The 22,329-nt window shown below is 35.7% G+C and overlaps 2 protein-coding genes across 2 annotated transcripts; one reads left to right on the top strand and one right to left on the bottom strand.

Moving 5' to 3' along the window:
• The first annotated feature begins 1,693 nt into the window (after positions 1–1,693).
• Positions 1,694–6,230, top strand: LOC137393244 (stabilizer of axonemal microtubules 2-like). Its single transcript, XM_068079703.1, has 6 exons — positions 1,694–1,874; positions 3,581–3,751; positions 3,966–4,165; positions 4,434–4,718; positions 4,994–5,225; positions 5,324–6,230. The coding sequence occupies exons 1-6, from the start codon at positions 1,837–1,839 to the stop codon at positions 5,805–5,807; spliced, it is 1,410 nt and encodes a 469-aa protein (XP_067935804.1). The 5' UTR covers positions 1,694–1,836; the 3' UTR covers positions 5,808–6,230.
• Positions 6,231–6,326: 96 nt separating this feature from the next.
• Positions 6,327–21,487, bottom strand: LOC137394112 (uncharacterized). Its single transcript, XM_068080831.1, has 10 exons — positions 21,381–21,487; positions 18,639–18,744; positions 18,211–18,405; positions 16,146–16,352; positions 14,805–14,947; positions 13,633–13,892; positions 11,578–11,710; positions 8,938–9,013; positions 7,856–8,012; positions 6,327–7,114 (listed from the first exon to the last, which is right to left on the bottom strand). The coding sequence occupies exons 1-10, from the start codon at positions 21,485–21,487 to the stop codon at positions 6,897–6,899; spliced, it is 1,602 nt and encodes a 533-aa protein (XP_067936932.1). The 3' UTR covers positions 6,327–6,896.
• Positions 21,488–22,329: the final 842 nt, after the last annotated feature.

Genomic DNA, 22,329 nt, shown 5'->3' with positions numbered 1-22,329 from the left:
CTGATGTGCACAGTGAAGCTTTGAAATATTGAATGCCCCATTAATATCTGTTCCAGTATTTATAGTATGTCAAGTAATCTGCAATGACACATGTGATAATTACGTGTTATGCTCTAACAAAAACAGTTCAACCCAAAAGTTAAGGATATCGTGATTTCTAATAAGCGCTACTAGACAACAAAACTTGTGGGATTTGTTGCCTTGATTGATTTGAAATAGTGCTTTGCTAGTCATGCCCAATCATGCTAGTCATGCCCAAATAAGCACTTGCTAGTCATGCCCAATCTGTGTTCAGCTTTATACTATTTTACTTAAATATATCTACACACAAAATTGCGATCTTGATGAGGTAATGACCTATGTAATGAATTCTACAAATGCTATAGTACTACAGGTTGATCAGACCATTACTTTTGGTAAAAACAACAAAATTAGACACAGTTGTGTGAAAATAATAACCATTACTGGAAGAGAATCTAAAAACTATTAAGATACAAAATTTTTAATCAAAATCACACTTATAAACGTTTGTATTGTTCTGTCTTGTAAAATCTTAGATCGTTGAATATCCTCCTAGAAAAACACTACAAAAACTTTTCAATTGATCACGTAGTTGGCGACACGAATAGCACTGATATTACATAGCGACAAAACGGTACCGAATCCCATGTAAAAAGCGATACACTAGCTATTCTAGAACCGATATATCAAATAACATTGGAGAAACGAAACCTGCGTTATTTGTAGGATGCGATTATGTTTGTAACAAATAACCAGTATCTATTTCTCAAATTGTATTGCCAGTTTCGACGAATGGCAATAAATTTTGCGACTGAATAAAAGAAAATCGTCAAAAACCTCCTAATAATATTCTATCGAAAAAGAATCAGTTGAACAATTTTTCAGGAACTTATCTTTAAACTACCTTTAAAACGAATCTAAACTAAGCCAACCCAACAAAGCAAAATTTTACTAAAATCCGATTGAATTGTCTTGAAGATTAATAATATACCCAATACAGTTTGTTCGCAACGTTCAACTGGATTTGTGTATATGCTTAACGTTATTTAAACTAAAATGTATTGTTGAATAACTCATCAGGTATGGTGAGTCAGAGCCGTATAGCTTCAAGGGAAGCTATACGGCTCTGATAAAAATCAGTTGCGTATATATGTTGGGAGTGAACAACAATCGGCATATTTAAAAATCATCAGTTCACAAAAAATTAAGCGATAATAAGATATATCTACGGAGGTTTGTGACCCAAGCGGATTCAGTGAAGCCTCTGAGTCTCCAGTGAAACGCTATCCGATTGGGTATCCTACAGAATATTGCGCCTATGAGAGTATACGCCGACAAGTGATTTTGCCCAAAGGCATTACACCTACACAACAAGGCTACAAGTAATTTTATTTACAGGAGATAACGCCCACAAGCTTTCTGCTGTTTGGAAACCGGCCAATTAAATTGGCGTTTGCCAATGAACTCACCGAGACGGCGATTCCTAACATGTTTGTAAACATGTCAACAATGTCTCAAATTTTGCATGTGTTGTGTTTTTTAAATATTTATTAATATTTTATATATTGAAATAAAAATTTGAGCAAACATCACAAAGTTGTAAACCTTTGAACATATAGTTGCAACCTCCAATCGTCGTTGCTAGGAAGCCAACGTAAACATTTGCCTAGCAACAAAAGTTAGCCATGCACACCGTTCTTCAATCAATGACTGTCATTGTTTTGTAAAAAGTGAGTAACCAAGTCAAAACAAACAGTCTTCTCAGATGACCCTGAAACATTTGTAGAAAACCAAGCTAACTCTTTCGATCTCATCATGGTGAAAAGATGTATATGCCAGATTTGTGTCTGCGGGTAAGTTCGTCATAGTTAATCAACTTATACCATTCTAATTTGCTGTGGATGCCTACTTTAGTAGTCTAGATACATTAGTTTAGGCTATTTGTGAATTTATTATGTTTTTGCAATTTACTTATAGTTACAAATATTAAATTTAGATTGCAGCTACTAATTATATAACTAGCAAAGTTGTCAGTCATTACTCTTTTCTTGATCGTTATATTTATCATACTACACCATAAAATCTGGAATTAAACGCTTCGTTTACTTTACTAGATTGAGTGCCAAAGTTGTGAGGTTATGTTATAGCTCATTTTTTTATTGTGTCATAAAGGTCTAAAATTGCTAAAACTTTTCAATTCCCTTTTAGCAATGATATACAACCCATTGGGTTGTATATCATTGCTTTTAGGCACTTGATCTTTGCTTGCTATCATAGCCTTGTTGGAAACATGTTAGCCAGTAATTATGGCTCAGTTTATAATATCTTTATTATAAAGAGATAGCAAAGAATGCTTACAACACAATATTCAAAATAATGTTTTAATAATTGTAAACTGGTCTTCAAAACTTGCGCATTCTGTATACTGTATCAACTATACAGAGCTGAAAAGATTTTTTAAGTGATATTAGCTATCTAGGCAATTGAAATTTGATCAGCACAGCAGAGTTTATTGTGTGTGCACCAGCTATCAAATGCTAATGTAATCCAAACCAAATCTATCAAACCAATCTAAACCAAATGAATCATACTTACTAATGAAGAATTGATTAAGACATTTTAATAGATCAGCTGTAGGAGTCATGAATATCTACATAGAACATACATGCATTCATATATGAACTTGGCATCAACAAAATCTTAATCCATAATAACCATTATGTATTAATATTTTGTTGCTAGCTTGAATTCGTAAAAATGTTACTTTTTTACAAATTTAAGCTAAATTGTGAATTAAATAAACTTACAATCTTTTAAGGAGTAGCTAGCAATATTGTGACTAGCTAGCTAGCTAGTAGCTATTGTGACTAGCTAGCTAGCTAGTAGCTATTGTGAGAGCAATTAAAATATTTGGAGTCATACAAGAGGCAATTAGCTAGAAATTTATAATGATTATTTAAATGGCTACTTCAATTGAAATCAAAATAATTGAAAGAACACCAAATTATTAAGAATATGTACACAAGTAGCATTTGCTATCATTAAACACATGAAAGTCAATGTTGTTCATCGTTGCCAGGAGAGTAAGGACTACGCACAGGCAGCCTAGTGCTTTTTTCTAACTGGGATTAATCAACTCAGTGATAATTGATTATTGATCAGAATTGTCATGAACTCTCTACGACATAGCTTTTGATTTGAGTGCAGTCAGGCTTTCAAAAAACATATCATCTTATTGTCTAGAGTTTGTGTGACGTTGTAGCTCCTTGACAACAACAATGTTTTGTAAATATAGCAGAAACTCACTGTAACAATTATATATCGTATTATCATCATTATATTATATTATGTATTATCATGGCTTTCATAAAAATTAAATTATTTTCATCTCAGCAGGTTTTATGGTTATATGTAGATGTTCCAAAATTTTATCGAGTTAACCCAAAGCATAAAAGTTGAGCGTCTATTTTGTTACAGGAAGTTGCAACTTATTTCACTACTTGCTCATAATGAGAACAGGATACCTACTAAGTAACATCATTCTTGTCTGTGTTTGTAGACGACACAGATGCCCTCACAGACCTCTTGGTGGAAAACACAATGGACCGTGTGCATTTTCTGAGTATCGTGAAGAATACAAAAAGAAAGATGCTGGACGCCCACCCAACTTTAAACCAGCTTATCAGCCAATCAAAAACAGCGGACCAATATCAGATAAAACAACGCAGAGGTGTGATTAGTTGTATTGTTAACGTACGCGTGTCAACCAAAAGAAAATGGCTTTTGCTCTTTTCGCTCCATTGAACAATTGTAAACAAGCAATAGTAGCCTCTGTTGTTGTTTGTTTATAAGCGGTAACCATACTTTCCATTGTGCAAATCTAAGATCATTGTGTATCATTTCATAAGAAAATATGTGATATTGAACAAAGATTTTGCTTGCAGGGTCGACTACATAAAGCACTCGGGTCAGCGGCCAATCTTTAGACAGCCTGATCAATACCTGAAACCAGATGGTGATATTGATACAATGACCTCCTACAAGAAGGAATTTACTCCTAAAGATATGGCACCGCCCAAGGCCATTAAAAGAAATGATGCTAGGAAAGTTCAAGGAAGATTTGAGGGTGACCCAACATACAAATGTAAGATGGATAAACAGTTTTTAGTCTGTCTTAAAAAATTGAAAAACTAGTTGCTTTGTAGCATAACAAAATGAGACCATTGTTGGTTTTTCAACATGTATTTTATCCAAGCTTTTATAGCTGTTAAAGACATTAAATAAAGTTTTTATCAATATTCGTCACTGAACGTTCCAAACTTTTAAAGTAAAGATTTATCTTCTCTTACCTAAGTGTTTGTAACACCAGTTAAAAATATTATTGCTATCAATTTCAATAAATTGTATTTTAGCTGACTATAGAAAATGGTCTCTACCAGAGAAAAAGCTTTACCATGACCCCAACATGTACAGTGCACCTGACGCACCGTTTGAGGGAGAACCAACATACAAGTCGGACTACCACAAGCACCCTTTTTCTATGCGCCAGAATCTAAGACCCGATGAGGGGGCGCACGGTCCCAAGGATCCATTTGATGGGAGGACAGGTTACCGAGATGAATATATCAAACATCCAATGGAAATGAAGCCTCCAAAAGAGAAGGAATGTTACAAAGGACCTGCCGCACCTCTAGATGGTATGCTATTGTGTTTATGTTTATTTCGTTTTACTCCTTATCATATTACCTCCTTTGTTTAATTCCTTCATCTTTGCTCATAAAAGCATTATAACCAACTTTTCAAAATGCAGTTGCTGTTTGCCATGTTTGAAGCTAAATAACACCTTATGTAATTTTGCAAAGCTAAAACAAAAAACATAATTCCAGCTTTAATTTTTACATCAGATATCAAGACAGTCAGTTTGACGATTGACAAATTAAAAAAACTCATGTCATTTCTTGAATTTTGGCAGATTTAACTACGCACAAACTAGACTATGGACCAAAGGCAGCGGGTAGGGCAGACTCCTTCAAACCTGAAGGAACTGCATTTAGATCTTCAGAGCCTCTTAGTGACAATACAACTAATAGAAATGACTACATCAAGTGGCCACTCTCTCGGCCTCCTGCATTCAGGCCTGATGAGTGGACTAAGCCAGCTGGTGATATGGACATGCGTACTACCACCCAGATTGAATTTGACAAGTGAGTTAAAGATAAACAACTATTTTCTCAACTCCGATTTTTATAACAATATTGTGTGACTGAATAGCACGCTATAACATCTTATTTCATCATTTTAGAAAACCGTTGATCAAGACTTTGGCAAGGAAACCAGCGGAACGACGACCAGTCACTGCCAACTTTGAAGACAGGACGACAAACAAAGAAGACTTCAGAAAATGGCCACTCGGTGACAGAACCAAACCAGCCATGAGACCTGACTACAACGCACCAGAAGCACCATTTGAGGGTATTTCCACAGTCAAAGCTCACTATACCCCTAAACCTTTAGATGTTCCACGCAGCTTCAAACCAGACGTGAATCAAGCGCAGACGGGTCCATTCGATGGAAATACTATGTACCGTCTCGACTATGTACCAAAGGAATCGGAGCCATGTCCAGCCGCTGTTTTAGATACCGGTAAATCCAAATACATAAATGCAAACGTACAGAATGAGGCGGGTCACAAGTTTTACCAGCCAATGTTTGAATCGATAACAGCGCTTCATGGTAACAGTGCGGTACCAAATGCTTCCAAAATTAGTAGCGTAACATTCGCATAAGGGAGCCCATACCAGGTCTCTGTTAACAAAAATCTACAAAGATTTATTAATTGTCAATCCAAACTGTCAATAGAGCATACTGTCTTATAGTCATTCCTACGCTGATAAGTCACATAATTGTCATGGGAACTTACTAATTCCAGTGTCAATGTATGCACCTTGGCACTCAGTACCTTGAAAACATTTTATTCTATGTTTCTCGTTATGCTTTTGATATCCGTAATATATTTTTGATCTCTGTTTTCTTCTGAATAACGAGCTGATATAATAATTAACCATCTTTCTTAGTTGATTTCTAGATGACAAACTATGAGTGGCATTAGACTATTACAATAAGTTCAACAGCTGTATTTGAGTCAAATAATTTCCTTGTAGAACTTTTTGTATCCATTGTAGTAGAGAGTTATATACTAAGATAATAAAAATACAAGGATCTTAAGGAATTTATTAATGTCAGTTTCTAGTAAGTGTAAATATATAACAGTAACATTTGCAAAAGCTTTCTCATCATGCATATCAGCTATGGCTTAAATATACAAACATGTATCAATATGCAAGATATATGGACGGTTGAAGGTGATAGCGGAACAAGAAACACAATGGCAGACAGGTTTTAAGCAATATTCTGTATCTATACATATCAAAACCATTAAAAACAAAATACGTAACATCTATTGTTAATAAAAAATTAAAAATGCATTCACCAATATTGGCAGTCAGAGATTTTACAATGAGCAGGGCAAAATCTTCTACAGCGCAGTTATCTAACGACACATTAATAACGAAAAGAGTGAGCTCATAGAAACCTTCTGCCCAGCAACTTATCTCCTATGCTAATAGCGAAACTTCACTATCTTTTGAAAAACAGTTTACAATGTCAATCAACTATCACAAACAGCTACATAAAGCTACTAATGGATAATTCACTGGAATACGCTCTATTTGATAGACCTGAGAGACAATTTAATTCTCTAGTAAACCTCACATCAAGTGTCGCGCTGCTGCACTTGTAGCTTTTCTTGGGCAACCTCAGCACTGTGCTGGTTAATGGACAACCGATCCCTCAGTGCCTGAAGCCCTCCCGTACATTTAAGGAGTAACTGCAGTCACCGTCTCCGCAAGTGGCATGGATTGTTGATGTCTAGAAGCCCTGCTATGTTGAGGAGTTCGGAACGCTCGTGTGTATGACTTATTGAGCCATAACGGAGGTACTTGCCGTGGCCTCGTGTTGTGTTCTGAGCTGGTCATTGTGTATCCTGTTATGTCACTCTCTAATCCACTTTCCTTGCTCGCGTATCGATGATGACCTGCAAAATATGATGTCAGTGTAAATACCTCAACCGAATAATAAAGGTATTTTAAAATTATATATTCACACCAAGTATAACACATACTCGTATATCATATTTCGTATTGCAGAGAGTTTTCCAGTTAGAAACCCATTTTCCTAAAATATTTATAAGGTGATAGCATAAATACATTACACACATAAAAGGGAAATCTCTGATTAATGTTGCCGGAATTTCCAAGCGATGACATCATCAACAGTACCTTATAAAATTCATGTAACATACGACAAAACATCTATAAACGACATCAGAAAACAGGAAAAAGTTATATATAAAGAAATTAGCATTCAGTTTTCAACTTGTTAAAATTCAATTTTTAATAAACTACACAACAAACAATGCTATTGTACAGAGCTGAAAAAATCTAAATAACTTTTATACAATAATATAAAATAATAACATTAGCTAGGTTTATTATATAAGGCAATGTAACATCCTATAATACCACAAGTTCGTTCTATAGTAGCATCATGTTGATCATGAAAACATAGCTTCTGCAAAGCGGCATGGCTCGTGGCCAAGACTATTACAGATATATATGTAGTACAAAACAACATCATAGATTTACTGTAGGAGAAGATAACACTTAGCTCGGCTTTTATCTGGTGTCTGTTGAAATGTTTCATCTTTTTTCTTTTAATATCATACATTAGCAGATGAGGGAGAAAATATTTTGATATGCAGTATTTGCGAACTTACTGTTAGATAAGATGGTGTCTCTTGTCGTAAGTTCTGTTATCCCTGAATCTCCTGACTTACTGATGACATCATTGTTACCTCTGATGAGATCTTCTGGCGACTGTCCATTGAAGTGCTGGTGTTGCACATGATTATTAGAACAATTCGGAATGTCTTCCTAAATGTAAAAAAATAAACCAAACCAAATCTGTAAACTGTTTCCCGTAGTCAATTTTTAGCTATCAATACTCTTATATACAAATGTAAATACTTATGTCAAATACTCTTATTTACATGTAAATCTGCTAACCAACCACTGCAATCAAGTTACTGGTGATATAAACATGGTATAAACTCAAGGAAATGTCCGGTCATATGAGGAAGTTGAATAAAATGCAAGGCTAAAATCAGAAAAGTGTACTAATAGTTCATAGATATACCTGAATCAGTCATTGTCTCTGATGTACATGTCTGCTCTATGTATATACGTTGTATCTGATGTACATGTCAGCTCTATGTATATACATTGTATCTGATGTACATGTCAGCTCTATGTATATACATTGTATCTGATGTACATGTCAGCTCTATGTATATACATTGTATCTGATGTACATGTCAGCTCTATGTATATGCATTGATCTGATGTACATGTCAGCTCCATGTATATACATTGTATCTGATGTACATGTCAGCTCTATGTATATACATTGCCAATATTCTGGACTCTAGAGCATAATCTTATACTTCACTAGCTTTAGACATGTAAGCTGTTGTACAATGTTATATACTATTGGGAATTTTTATTCATAAGAGATATTTGCTAAAATACTGTTTTGTTTAAATATTTATCCATTGCTTTTTTGTGACGAAGAAGTGACAGCTAATGCAATCAGATCAGTTAACCACACAATCAGTAATAAATCTCCTTTTTTTCAATTCCTACTGTTAGTTTACTGATCTGCCAAAAATTATATAGGAAGAGAAATCCTTAAAAAGCCATGAGGTTACGGAAGATCAACCTTGAGATTGTAGTGGAAGCATACTATAAGTATGGTATTTATGGTATGAAAAGTAAAAACCACAGCTACAGCTACAGCTACCTGAAGTATTTTCTCAGCTCTTTGGATGCATTCTTTCAATGAGTTGTTTTCTCCTTCCTCGTCTTCTTGAATCTCTCTATGCATAAGAATAATGTACTGTCAAAACTGTAACTAGCTATGTCAATCTTCAAACTAACCAGTATACAGATTACCATTCAACTGTACCAATTCCATAGACGTGTGTCAATGTACTATATAAAATCATATTACTAGGCAACAAGATTAAAGTGCGTGTATACTTCTCAGGTCTACCATACTACAAAGTTCAAATACAGAAAATTTAATTGCTCAAATATTAGCTGTGATGATAAATCACCAAAAACATCAAATTATCTAACTCGGCAATCGGTCTATTATGTAGTGGCATGCTTCTGTCATGTAATGACAATGCTTGGTAGTGTTTTCTCATGTTCCCTATTTCCTTATCAGGAGTTTCCTAAAGACTTTTTGTGTGTCAGCCTTACTGCCTGAGTAAAGTTTAGTCCTCCATTAAACTCTGTTCTTAGATACAGACGTCCAGGCATTAGGGTCAATGTTAAATCTTTGAGATCTCGTTTAGGTACGTCTTTAAATCGCAGACGTGGTCAGACAATTAGACGGGTTCTGTTCTCCAGTACACCAGGAAGAAGCTGATGAGGAATTCTGTCAGCTGGCATACGTTTGACATGAACAGCCCAATGGAGTCTAATGAACTTCAGTCTGGTAAAAAGAGGAGCAGATCCAGTCAGCCTGAAGAGGTCTTCATTAGTGAGTTTATCTTTTCAGGTTTTTCCAAGGATAAACCTGAGGCTTCTGGTGTGAAATGCACTGAGCTTGGATTCTTGTGGTCTGTAAGTTGCTGACGTCTCTGCACCATTGAGAAAAACACTGAGAACGCAGGCTTTATACACACGAGCTTTGTTTTTGACACAGAGGTGCTTGTTTTTCCAAACACGCCCGGTGAGCCTGCCAAAAATCGATGATGTACTGACCCAGTCTTTTTGAGATTTCATGGTCCAAAGTGGTATTCTTTGTAAGATAGGATTTAAGAGATGTGATTTTATCAACATCTTGAAGAACTGTTTCGTCAATTGAGAATATGTTGGCCTCATTAGATTGAGACAAAGTCACACAGTCTTCTTCAAACTGATGTGTAATCCAAAATGACTGCACGCTTCTGAGGAATGGTTGAGCAATAACTAGAGGTCATCTTGGGAGGCGGCACAGAGAGCAGCATCATCTGTATACAATAATTCTCGGATGATGTACTTTTTGGTCTTGGAGCTAGCTTTGAATTTAGCCAGGTTGAAGAAGTTGCCATCATGTCTGGTCAACAGAAAGACACCACATTATGGGTGCAGGTGTTGATTGGTGACTCTAAAGACATATGAGAAATAGATAACAAAAAGAGTGGGTGCAACAACGGGTCCTTGCTTGACACCTCTTTTTACAGGAAAACCATTTGACAGTTCGCCCTCAAATTGAACTTGAGCTTTCATACCAGTATGAAAAGACCTGATCAGAGATAAAAGTATGGGCGGACATCTACTCTTTCTGAGGACTGTAAATAGTGATTCTCGATCCACAAAATCAAAAGCCTTGGTCAGGTTAACGAAAGCTAGATATAGAGGCTCACGTTGTTCCCTAGACTTTTCTTGGAGCTGGCGAACCGCAAATATCATGTCAGTTGTTGATCTTTTAGCTCTGAAACCACACTGTGATTGAAGATGCACATCTTCAGCAGTTGTTTGTAGTTAGCTAAGCAGGACTCTTGCCAGCAAATTTCCTGTAACACTAAGAAGAGAGATACCTCGATAATTGTTGCTGTCTCCACGATCCCCTTTGTTTTTATACAGAGTGGAGAGTTTTGCATCTTTAAATTCCTGGGGTACTATCTTGGTAGCCCAGCACTTGCAGATAAGGAGGTGGATGTGTTGGAATAGGGAGTCAGATCCTGCTCTCAGAAGCTCAGGAGGAATTGCATCAATATCTGCAGCTTTGCTAGGTCGACGATTCCTGATTGCACTGACTATTTCAGCAAGGTCAGGTTGTACATCTAAATTCTGACAAATTGGAAGATTTGGCAGTTTGTCGATGCAATCATAATCAGCATCCCAGAAAAACCGTAAAGTTCACTGTAGTGCTCAATCTAGCGGTTCAGTTTTTGCTCTCTATCCTCAATAACTGAGCCATTTTTACGTTTCAGCACTCCGCACTTCATCAGCAAGGAAAAAGCATATTCTATAGCATAGCATGGAAAACCTAAAGGTAAAGACCCAAACACAAAGGCGCAAAATATAATGTAAAGTATGAAAAAATTAGCAGCTATAAACACTAGCCCAAGTCTTTCTCTGTTTGCAATGGGAAAACAATGTTAGTGGGAAAAATTGAATGCGCCGAGTCTAATCTTAAGTTTTTTTCTGAAATGTGGATTAATTGAATCACTAGTTGAGAGGCATTCAGCTAAGCTGCTACCTACTGGCCAGATTCGAAACATAAGAAGCTACAATAATGATTGTTATGACAGTTATGATTTTTCTACCATATGATTACATTTCTGACAACTCAAAATATTGTTATAACGAATGGATTGCTTGTGTATTCAGGCCTTGAGACTATCGCCTAGTTGGTGAGATCAAGCCAGATAAAGTGGTAGCAAACCTGGAAATGAAGTTCTCATTATTTTGCCTTCTGAGCCAGTGGTAGATGTGCTCCGAATGTGTCACGTCTGCTGATAGCTCTCGTGAAATGTTTCCTGGGGTCAGTCTCCCTACTTGGTTCGTACATTCAACATCTGTACAAGGAAAAGTGTAAACCCACTTAAATAAATTAAACTAAACCATTATTCTGAATGCAATAATCGTTACATAATAACCAGGTCTATGCTCTTAGTATGAACATTGCTGCCTTGAAATATCAACATTCTATTGCAGCCAAGTAATGCTATTAGCACATGTATTTCTCTTTCAACATTCTATTGCAGCCAAGTAATGCTATTAGCACATGTATTTCTCTCTCAACATTCTATTGCAGCCAAGTAATGCTATTAGCACATGTATTTCTCTCTCAAAATTCTACTGCAGTCAAGTAATGCTATTAGCACATGTATTTCTCTTTCAACATTCTATTGCAGCCAAGTAATGCTATTGGCACATGTATTTCTCTCTCAACATTCTATTGCAGTCAAGTAATGCTATTAGCACATGTATTTCTCTTTCAACATTCTATTGCAGCCAAGTAATGCTATTAACACATGTATTTCTCTCTCAACATTCTATTGCAGTCAAGTAATGCTATTAGCACATGTATTTCTCTTTCAACATCCTATTGCAGTAAAGAAATGCTATTAGCACATGTATTTCTCTTTCAACATTCTATTGCAGTCAAGTAATGCTATTAGCACATGTATGTCTCTCTCAACATTCTATTGCAGTCAAGTAATGCTATTAGCACATGTATTTCTCTTTCAACATCCTATTGCAGTAAAGAAATGCTATTAGCACATGTATTTTTCTTTCAACATTCTATTGCAGTCAAGTAATGCTATTAGCACATGTATTTCTCTTTCAACATTCTATTGCAGTCAAGTAATGCTATTAGCACATGTATTTCTCTCTCAACATTCTATTGCAGTCAAGTAATGCTATTAGCACATGTATTTCTCTCTCAACATCCTATTGCAGTCAAGAAATGCTATTAGCACATGTATTTCTCTCTCAACATTCTATTGCAGTCAGGTAATGCTATTAGCACATGTATTTCTCTCTCAACATTTTATTGCAGTCAAGTAATGCCTACCAGAAAATAAAAAGGCTGGTCCAAGTGATCTGTTTCAAATATATCTTGATCTGACATAACCAGTACTGGCATGGTTTTTGGTTAGCTAATGAGAAGCACATACTACTCCAGCTTTCAGAACTACAGGTTAATGGTGCCATAACAATTAACAAGTAGAAGTTGAGCTCAACAACTATTATACATACATATTATAAAGTATTAGCACCTGTCAGTACCTGTCAGTACCTGGCAGTCTGATGCACCTTGAGAGATCATCAGGTGTAATAACTAACTGTACAATTATTCCAGAAAATAGAAATGTAGTCACTTGGCACCGATATATAGATTATATAGATTAACAGTTTACCGTAAGTCACAGGTTTGAATCCTGTTAAAAGTAATATTTTTTACTATTTTTAATATTTGTAATAATAATAACTTTTAATAATTATATTTTTAATAGTTGCCAAGTTACAGACAAACAGCGGCATGGCTCTTTATAGTAAAGAATGTTCAAAGGTTTCCTTCATAACGTTCAAAGTTAGGCCATTTCTCAGTTGCATCCACCCAAACTTAGCAGCTGGTGATTTTAGAAAGTCACAAATGACTCAGTCTTTGAAAGATTCTATGAGAATTAATAAGTTATTACTTTGAACGATTAGTGCCCAGTTGCTTTACTAGCTCTCATGAAGCGTACTCGGTTGTGACAATTTGTAAAGATTACATGATGCAGTAGAGTCTATAACATATATGTACATAAATAGAGGCTATTTGATGCAATAGACATTTTGTAACTCACTAAAATGTGCATTTATATACAAAAGAGCAGATGTATGAACCTCTCATTGAGTCATGTCTACGAAAACTTATATGCTGTTTAAAACACTACACATGACATATCTGACCTAATTATATGTATAACAGCCAATCGTAACTTACTGTTCACTCCAACAGTCTCAATCCTATCAGCAACACCAATTGAGCTATCAACTGGTTCCACATGAAAGTATGATTCGTCACCATCTTCAATAAGAGACGCCATCATGTCGAGTTTCTGTTCCAGAGTTGGACTGCTGCTCCTGTAAATCTGTTCCAACTTCTTCTTATGGTCAATGGGATGGTATGGTAGCTCATAATTCTGGGGCACAACCAAGGAGTTGTTCGTTCCTGATGGACTGCAGGGAGATGCAACGACTGCTCTGTAAGAGTATCATAAGCAAATCACAACACGATATACGCTTGCATAATATATAATATAATATAACATATATGTGTAATATAACATATATAATATAATATAACATATATAATATAATATAACATATATGTGTAATAAAATATACTAGCATAAGTATTAAAAAGTAATACAAGTTGAGACAAAAACAAATCAGTGGCATAAAAACACACCTAGTCAGCAAATTGACAGCAATGTAACTGCAGTACTTTATAGTGGTACACAACACTTGTTTGTGGTATACATAACACTTGTTTGTGGTACACATAACACTTGTTAGTGGTACACAACACACTTGTTTGTGGTACACATAACACTTGTTAGTGGTACACAACACACTTGTTTGTGGTACACATAACACTTGTTAGTGGTACACAACACACTTGTTTGTGGTACACATAACACTTGTTAGCGGTACACAACACTTGTTAGCGGTACACACAACACTTGTTAGTGGTACACACAGCACTTGTTAGTGGTACACACAACACTCGTTAGTGTTACACACAGCACTTGTTAATGGTACGCACAACACTTGTCAGTTTTACACACAACACTTGTTGTGTACCACTGACACATACACAATAAGACAGGAAGTAACCAAAAATTAAAAAGAATGCAAAACTGATTTCTTATTCTTTTGAGTACGATTGATGGTGTCCCTTTAGTGCATCTTTGCCCTCCGCTCATTTCATGCATTACAAATGACATTGATGCTCCCGATCCTTGGGCAGGTTTAAAAATGGTGTTAATGTCAATTATAGTTAAATAAAGAACTAGACACCTTCGGAACTAATTTTTCACGTGTGGCCACAACTTCAAATTATGTTGCAGAGTAAGTTATTAAGTAGAATGGGTAGCAAAAGATGTGTTATACCCTGATGCACTTAGATGGTCTATTGGTGTCGGGCAGCTATCATCAGTGTCATCCTCTTGTCGAACTCTGTATTTCTTTTTCTTCCTTTTGTTTTTTGAAAGAGCTGAAAAGCTCATGAGGAATGTGTTGGTTGAAGAAGGCACCTACAAGGTGTTGAACATGATAAAAGCAGTTAACAAAAATAGAGGAGGAGAGTCCACAATGTGGAAAACAAAAGATTATAGCTTTGTATATATTCCTTGTGTAGTTGGTGTTACATGCATAGTTGAAAAAATATACTGTCGTCATGGTTACTTTACCGCATAATATATTGTTGATCCAAAAACATTTATTTAATTTTTACAAAACTAATAAAAAAAATGAAAACAAATGCTAAGTAGCATGCACCCTATCATAGAAGCCACTGAGTCATATATCATGCCTTGCCTACTCCTAAAAAGCCTCAGTTCAAACCCCAGTTTGAGACAAACTAATTAATGCTCTGTGAAAGTGCTCTGTGAAAGTGCTGTGTGAAGCCAGATAAGAACTCAGGATAGAATAGACAGGAAGAGTAAAAGGACAGAGTAGAGGAGGTTAAACAGGAGTAACGCCATGCTATTATGATAGTGTCAGATTCAACCGAGCTAGCAAGTCTGAAGAAAGAGTTGGTATAACTATAATACTTAGGAACGCTACTCAAACACTTGTACCTATTCCTAGTTATTGGAACCTCCAATATGAATCTTATTATTACATTATACACTTATCAGGCAGTTTGTAGCATCTGTACTAAAATAGTTTAGATTCCATGCAACTATATATGACCTAAAGCTCTAAACTCACAAGGATTGGTGTGTTTAGAGCGTATCGGACACAGCCGTATCGGACGATTATCCGATACGGCTGTGTCTGTCCGAAGAAAGACAACCTTGATCAATGCGTGGCTCTCATGACAGACAACATGAGTAACGCATGTGAGTGAGTTTCCCACCAGACTGTTGTACTGAATTTTGCGTTTGTTATTATTACTGTTATTAATATTATACTGGACCATATTACAGGTATAACCATACTTTACTCTCTCATGTATACGCATATTGTACCATATGTTAGCCAAGAAGTATGTGCACAAGACAATATAGGCTGTTACAATACTGCAGTGGGCAATACAATTGGCAATACAATAGGCAATACAATAAGCAATACAATAAGCACTACAATAAGCAATGCAGTAGGCAATACAATAAGCAATAGGCAATATAGCAATGTACAGTACTCAATTTTTAATGTCCGCACTTTTTCAACGTCTGGACATCGTCCAGTCTGGATAAGTCTGAACAAACGAGAGTTGTCTGCACTCACACTCTCTTCAATGTTTATTTTTCCTAGTTTGGTCTCCTTTTCAATCCTTTGCTCTAACCCATCGGCTGGAATGGAAGAAGCAAGAACTGTATCTGTTGGCTCGTTCTCTAAAAACTTCTCCAAGTTAACATGAGAAAGGCTTTGCGGGAGTAGTGGTACCTTGACGGACCGGGTTAGGTCAATGTAGGCCTCCTGCACAGAAACTTCCTGTGAAATTATCCAGAACTCACATTTCATAACATTATATCTAATATGAAGATGTGCAGTTTCAATAAGCTGTTCACTTGGAGTGAAATATTTAACACACAAGAAGCAGTAAAACAGTCACACCTACAAACTACTTTAAATCAATGACTATTTGATGAGAAAATTTAACAAATACAAAGTGATTTGCATTATATTCTAACATTACATACTATGAATACATGCATATGAATACAAAGAGCTATTGGTAGCATATTATTAAAAGTACACTTTAAGAGAAGGTCTATATCTCAACAGCTAATTAGAATATTCTTTAACTTCAGTCTACTGTATTTCTCTAACTTTATATCAATACCATTACTTTTATGATTTTCCACCATATTTTTATAAAGACGGGCTATTCCAAAGCCTTTTGTCGTTTCTCAGCACATGTGATTTAGTATTCAGAAATGACACTGCCAATATTACTAGGAGCAACTAGCAACTAATTTAACAACATGACAATCTAAAGCTTTCTTGAGGACATATGAACCGGTGTTGTAGTGCCACACGACTCATATACTTATGGTGTTGTAGTGCCACATGACTCATATACTTATGGTGTTGTAGTGCCACTTGACTCGTATACTTATGGTGTTGTAGTGCTACATGACTGATATACTTATGGTGTTGTAGTGCCACATGACTCATATACTTATGGTGTTGTAGTGCCACATGACTCATATACTTATGGTGTTGTAGTGCCACTTGACTCCGTATACTTATGGTGTTGTAGTGCTACATGACTGATATACTTATGGTGTTGTAGTGCCACATGACTCATATACTTATGGTGTTGTAGTGCCACATGACTCATCTACTTATGGTGTTGTAGTGCCACATGGCTCATATACTTGTGTAATATATTTAATTTCCTTTGAGTGTTAAGTCATGTTGCTATGTATTATAGTTAAATGAATGCGGTGATATAATTTACCGTATTTCTAAAAAGTATTTCTAAAACCATGAATCCTTTTCAGTTATGTTTATTTAACAAGAAAATTGATTACAAATTGAAAAAACTATTTGCCTGTGAACTAAGTTGTAAGCCCGTGATACATGCTGCTCAAGTGGTAAGGTTAAACAATCAAAAGACGCAGTCATGTTTTAATATCTGCTATAGTTTGTAATATCTGCAATCTGAGTCTCCATCAGTATTTACTAACAGATACTAATACTAAATGTTTGTCTTTTGACATGCCATTAACATCTGCTAGAGCTTCTCACTTGCAATAAAGAATTGCTCAGATACAACAAGATTTATACTTACAAAAATATAATTCTGTTTTTATTTATGAATCATGAAAGCTATTATTGAGATATTGACTTACATTAACGAGTATTGTTAACATAACAAGTATTATTACCATAACAATATGACTAACATAACAACTATTATTAACATAACGACTATTATTAATATAACGACTATTATTAATATAACGACTATAATTAATGTAACGACTATTATTAATACAACGACTATTATTAATATAACGACTATTATTAATATAACGACTATTATTAATATAACGACTATAATTAATGTAACGACTATTATTAATACAACGACTATTATTAATATAACAACTATTATTAATATAACGACTATAATTAATATAACGACTATTATTAACATAATGTATATCTGTTAGATAAGAATTATTACCTTCTGACAGAACAGCGGTAAACAGTTATCAGTAAATAGCAAGCTCCCTAAACTACAATTTACTGGAGAGGTAAATGCATAAAATAACAAAAATGTTTAACAAATACAGCTTGTGTAATCTAAACGACTTTTGTCTTGTAACGGGTAACATACTTTTGAAGGAGGTGATCGTCTGCTCCTTGTAGGCCTTTTTGATCTTGCCGGTACAGTTCCTTCAATATCATCTGTAGATGAGTCAATAACATCACGAGACCTCCTCAACTTTGGAGCACCAAACTTTCGAGAAGATTGTAGGCTTTTTTTTCTTATGGGTGACTGAGCAGAGGGGTTATTTTGCTGCACCGGTGTCTGTCACAGATACATACGGTAACATTTCTGCTGACAGTAAGAAGCAAAAATAGATTAAACCTTATCCTTCATTACTAACAATAAATACTAATCAATGGCTAACAATAAATACTAATCAATGACTAACAATAGATACCAACTAATGACTAACAATAAATACTAACCAATAACCAACAATGACTAAACAATAAGTGACAGTAAATACTAACCAATGGGTATCAATAAATACTAACCAATGACTTTGTGAGTCCATCAAATCCATCTTCAAGAGCTGCTATCCATCGATTAACAGCTAACAAGCTTAACTTCCCTCCATTCTCTACCTGAATCTTTCTGATTCTACAATGATATAATTTCCTAGCTAACATTCTTTTAAAGTTCAAAAGCTTGACCTGGTAAGCAGAATTATTCACCCTTGCCTTCCCTTCCTCACCTTACCGATAACAGAGGGTTCACTCAGAGACTGTAGTTATTGCCCCCTTTTCTTCCCTATATTATTACTATTACTTTTTTCAATTCCATATAAGGAGCTAATAATTGAACATGATCATTGAATATTTTATTCACCAACTTCAACAAATGCAAAGCAGCCAAAAACAGATAATCATAAATGCAACTTGCAACTTTCTTCAATCACTGCGTTTGCTTTTACCAGATTTATTTCTGTTTATTTTTCGACATCATTTTAGTTGCCAGACCGATCCTATGTGATATCTAAATAGGAATATAACCTATTCCTATTGGCTAGGTAGGAATATAACCTATTCCTATTACCTAGGTGGGAATATAACCTATTCCTATTGGCTAGGTGAGAAAAACCTATTCCTATTGGCTAGGTAGGAATAAAACTTATTCCTATTGGCTAGGTGGGAAAAACCTATTCCTATTGGCTAGGTGGGAATAAAACGTATTCCCATTGGCTAGGTGGGAATAAAACCTATTGCTATTGGCTAGGTGGGAATAAAACCTATTCCTATTGACTAGGTGGGAATAAAACTTGTTTCCATTGGCTAGATGGGAATAAAACCTATTCCTATTGGCTAGGTAGGAATAAAACCTATTCCTATTGGCTAGGTGGGAATAAAACCTATTCCTATTGGTGCATTAAAGAATTCAAGCAGTTACACTAGAGCTATATGTACTAAGGGTTTCAAATATACATTTATATTGGTGAAAACAGTGTCTAGAAAACGCGTCTAGAAGTTTTCCGCAAACTGGAGTGAAATAAAGAAATATTCTTGTCATAAAGGGGCATTGTAGTTCCGCCCTAGCTTTTAGATAAGATGTAAAGAAACCTGGCTAATGTTCTAGATAATTTAAAAAACCTTCAGTAATAGGACAAAAAACGTAGGTTGATAAACTATTCGAACATATAGCGATATGTAACAAAAAGCAATCGCTAGCATTCACGTGTCTGGATGTTTTCTGCAAGCTGGAGTGAAATAAAGAAATATTATTGTCACAAAGGGCACTGTAGTTTGGCCCTAGCTTTTAGATAAAATGTAAAGAAATCTGGTTAATGTTCTAAATAATTTAAAAAACCTTCGGTAATTGGACAAAATACGTAGGTTGATAAACTGTGTACCACATTTTCGTACCGGTAAATCGATCTACGCCTCAAACAGTCTACGTTAATTACACAAACTTTCGGCAATTAAACAATGCTATAGACTGGTGAAATGTCCACGTTTTTCTCGTAAAATGCTGGCGACTTAATATTTCTACTCTCTGTCGCACGGCTTTATCGGCGTTTCATATGCCGGTCTTAACTTTAATTACAATGGGCTTGTAAATTTTTATTTCGATTTAAGGCCGAATAAATCTGTCTATTTATGCATAATCCGATCAGATGGGTTAGTTTTAGGGTTTTGCGGTATCCTTTCAAAGACTTGGTAACATATTTAAAAAGGTTTATATGTGTTTTGTATCGTTATTATATTTAAACGACTCTACACAAAAATGGTTAAATTTGTTGATGAGATTTCGGTACAAGGGTTTGCGACAGCTGTTAATGAATAATTTTCGGGAGTTGTGTGCGCATGTGCATTTATCATAAATCTCCCAACCAATCGCTTCGCTTGTGTTTGGTCGTGGGATTAGATGCAAGGATCTTGGGTGCACTTACATTGTATAAGCTATCAAAGACTCTACATGACTCACTTATTGTGTAGCATTGAGCACCCTAAGGAAGGCAAACATTAGTATATTTCTCTTAGAATTATGAGGGTTACATGATTGGAACCCAAGTGCGCACTGAACTCTAAACTTAATTTATTCAAATGCAGTAGTTGCTTCTCTTCCTCGAGAAGCTAAAATTACTTGCTATATCCTGACTGCAAAACCTAGATATCTCAGTTTTGAAAAATTGTGTTTAATGAGCATGTTCTTAATTCCTCTAAGCAGCTATTGCAGCTAGCAGAGAAAAATTTCCACACACTAGAATTGACAATTGGCTAAAGGGTAGTTACAAAGGGTGGTCGACATTCTACAGTCTAGACCAATGTAAGTACGGGTATACTCTGCTCATACTTCCAATGCTGGTAACACTAGATTCAGCAGGCTACTGGTCTTTTGCATTGCTCGCATCTCATTGGCTAATTCTGTAGGCAGTGAGCACACTTTTCACCTTTTGACAAGTTACCAAAAAGGATAATCCTTTTCATGACTAACGAAACTAAAAAAGTACTCAGAGAAATTAACTTTGAATCCTCAACTTCCATGCCAATGATCTGGCAGCACAGCTATAGTATACTTATTATACAATACTGCCTTCATAGAATATAGTATACGTATTATAAAATACCCCTGTCATAGAACACATAGTGAATCAAACATCAGCAAACTTCTCAGCTTGTAATGCACTTGTACAATATTTCTTGCTGAAAATTTCTATACCAAAACATTGACCAGTGTGGTGTCAGCCAACTGTTTGGTCTGTCGACCTTAATCCTGTCTAGAAGTCACATGATGTTTACCTTTTGATTAGCGCCACAGCATTCCCCCGATATTGCTCATTATCAACGCATGCTAGTTTGCTCTCTATGTAGATTAGCCACTCCTTAGGTGGACAGTTTTGCTCCATTTCGCTAAACCAACCAGAGCAGGCTGAGAAGAAGTCAGCAGAGTCAGTAACTCTTGGCAGCGATGTGAGAAACTCCTCATACCATTGATAACACTGTAACAAACAAACTTGTTAGACAAGAGATGCTAGCAGCTTAGCAAATCTCTCTTATGGGTGAGTGGAGAGCAAATTTCTCTGACAATCATTTCAGTGAAAGTTTGCTGTTAAAGGCCACCATCGAAGACTGGAAAAAAGGATTGCATCATAGAGTATTTAAACAGGCAACTTTCAGCATAGTACACTGACACTCTAACAACTGTGCCAATCAACTACTTTCACACTTTTGGGAATAATTGTATGTATTGTTATTACACTTGATAGTCCCTCGCAGCACACTAAACTGCCAGGGTAAGCATTATAATAAAAAAGTTGATGATACCAGGTTTGCTCATTAATGTCATGAGTGATAATTGAAAGAATATCTGATTGGCTGCTTGCACATCATTAGCTACTCCCATGCAAGTATGTAGTACTTAAAGGAACACATGATTGGCTATTGTATGTGAGTAGTGCTTAAAGGAACACATGATTGGCTATTGTATGTGAGTAGTACTTAAAGAAACACATGGTTGGCTATTGTGTGTGATTAGTACTTAAAGGAACACATAATTGGCTATTGTATGTGATTAGTACTTAGAGGAACACATGATTGACTATTGTATGTGAGTAATGCGCAAAAGATTCCCAGATCGGGTACTTGCACCTGTTTAGTGAATCAGTATAACATAATTGGCTGCTTTCTCATGAGTAGTGCTTTAAGATTACATGATCGTTTGTCTGCACATATACAGTACAAACAAGAT

The sequence above is a fragment of the Watersipora subatra genome, chromosome 4 (genome assembly GCF_963576615.1).
Source record: "Watersipora subatra chromosome 4, tzWatSuba1.1, whole genome shotgun sequence".
Lineage (NCBI taxonomy): Eukaryota > Metazoa > Bryozoa > Gymnolaemata > Cheilostomatida > Watersiporidae > Watersipora > Watersipora subatra.
Note: the sequence above shows the minus strand (reverse complement) of the source record. Positions and strands in the feature narration are given on the sequence as shown.

Coding starts and splice junctions, on each gene's coding strand:
- LOC137394112 (XM_068080831.1), bottom strand. CDS start 21,487: ATGGAGCAAAACTGTCCACCTAAGGAGTGGCTAATCTACATAGAGAGC. Junction 16,353..18,210: donor GACGATCACCTCCTTCAAAA/GTATGTTACCCG, acceptor ATAATTTCACAG/GAAGTTTCTGTGCAGGAGGC. Junction 11,711..13,632: donor TGAGACTGTTGGAGTGAACA/GTAAGTTACGAT, acceptor TTCCTTGTACAG/ATGTTGAATGTACGAACCAA.
- LOC137393244 (XM_068079703.1), top strand. CDS start 1,837: ATGGTGAAAAGATGTATATGCCAGATTTGTGTCTGCGG. Junction 1,875..3,580: donor TGCCAGATTTGTGTCTGCGG/GTAAGTTCGTCA, acceptor CTGTGTTTGTAG/ACGACACAGATGCCCTCACA. Junction 3,752..3,965: donor TCAGATAAAACAACGCAGAG/GTGTGATTAGTT, acceptor TTTTGCTTGCAG/GGTCGACTACATAAAGCACT.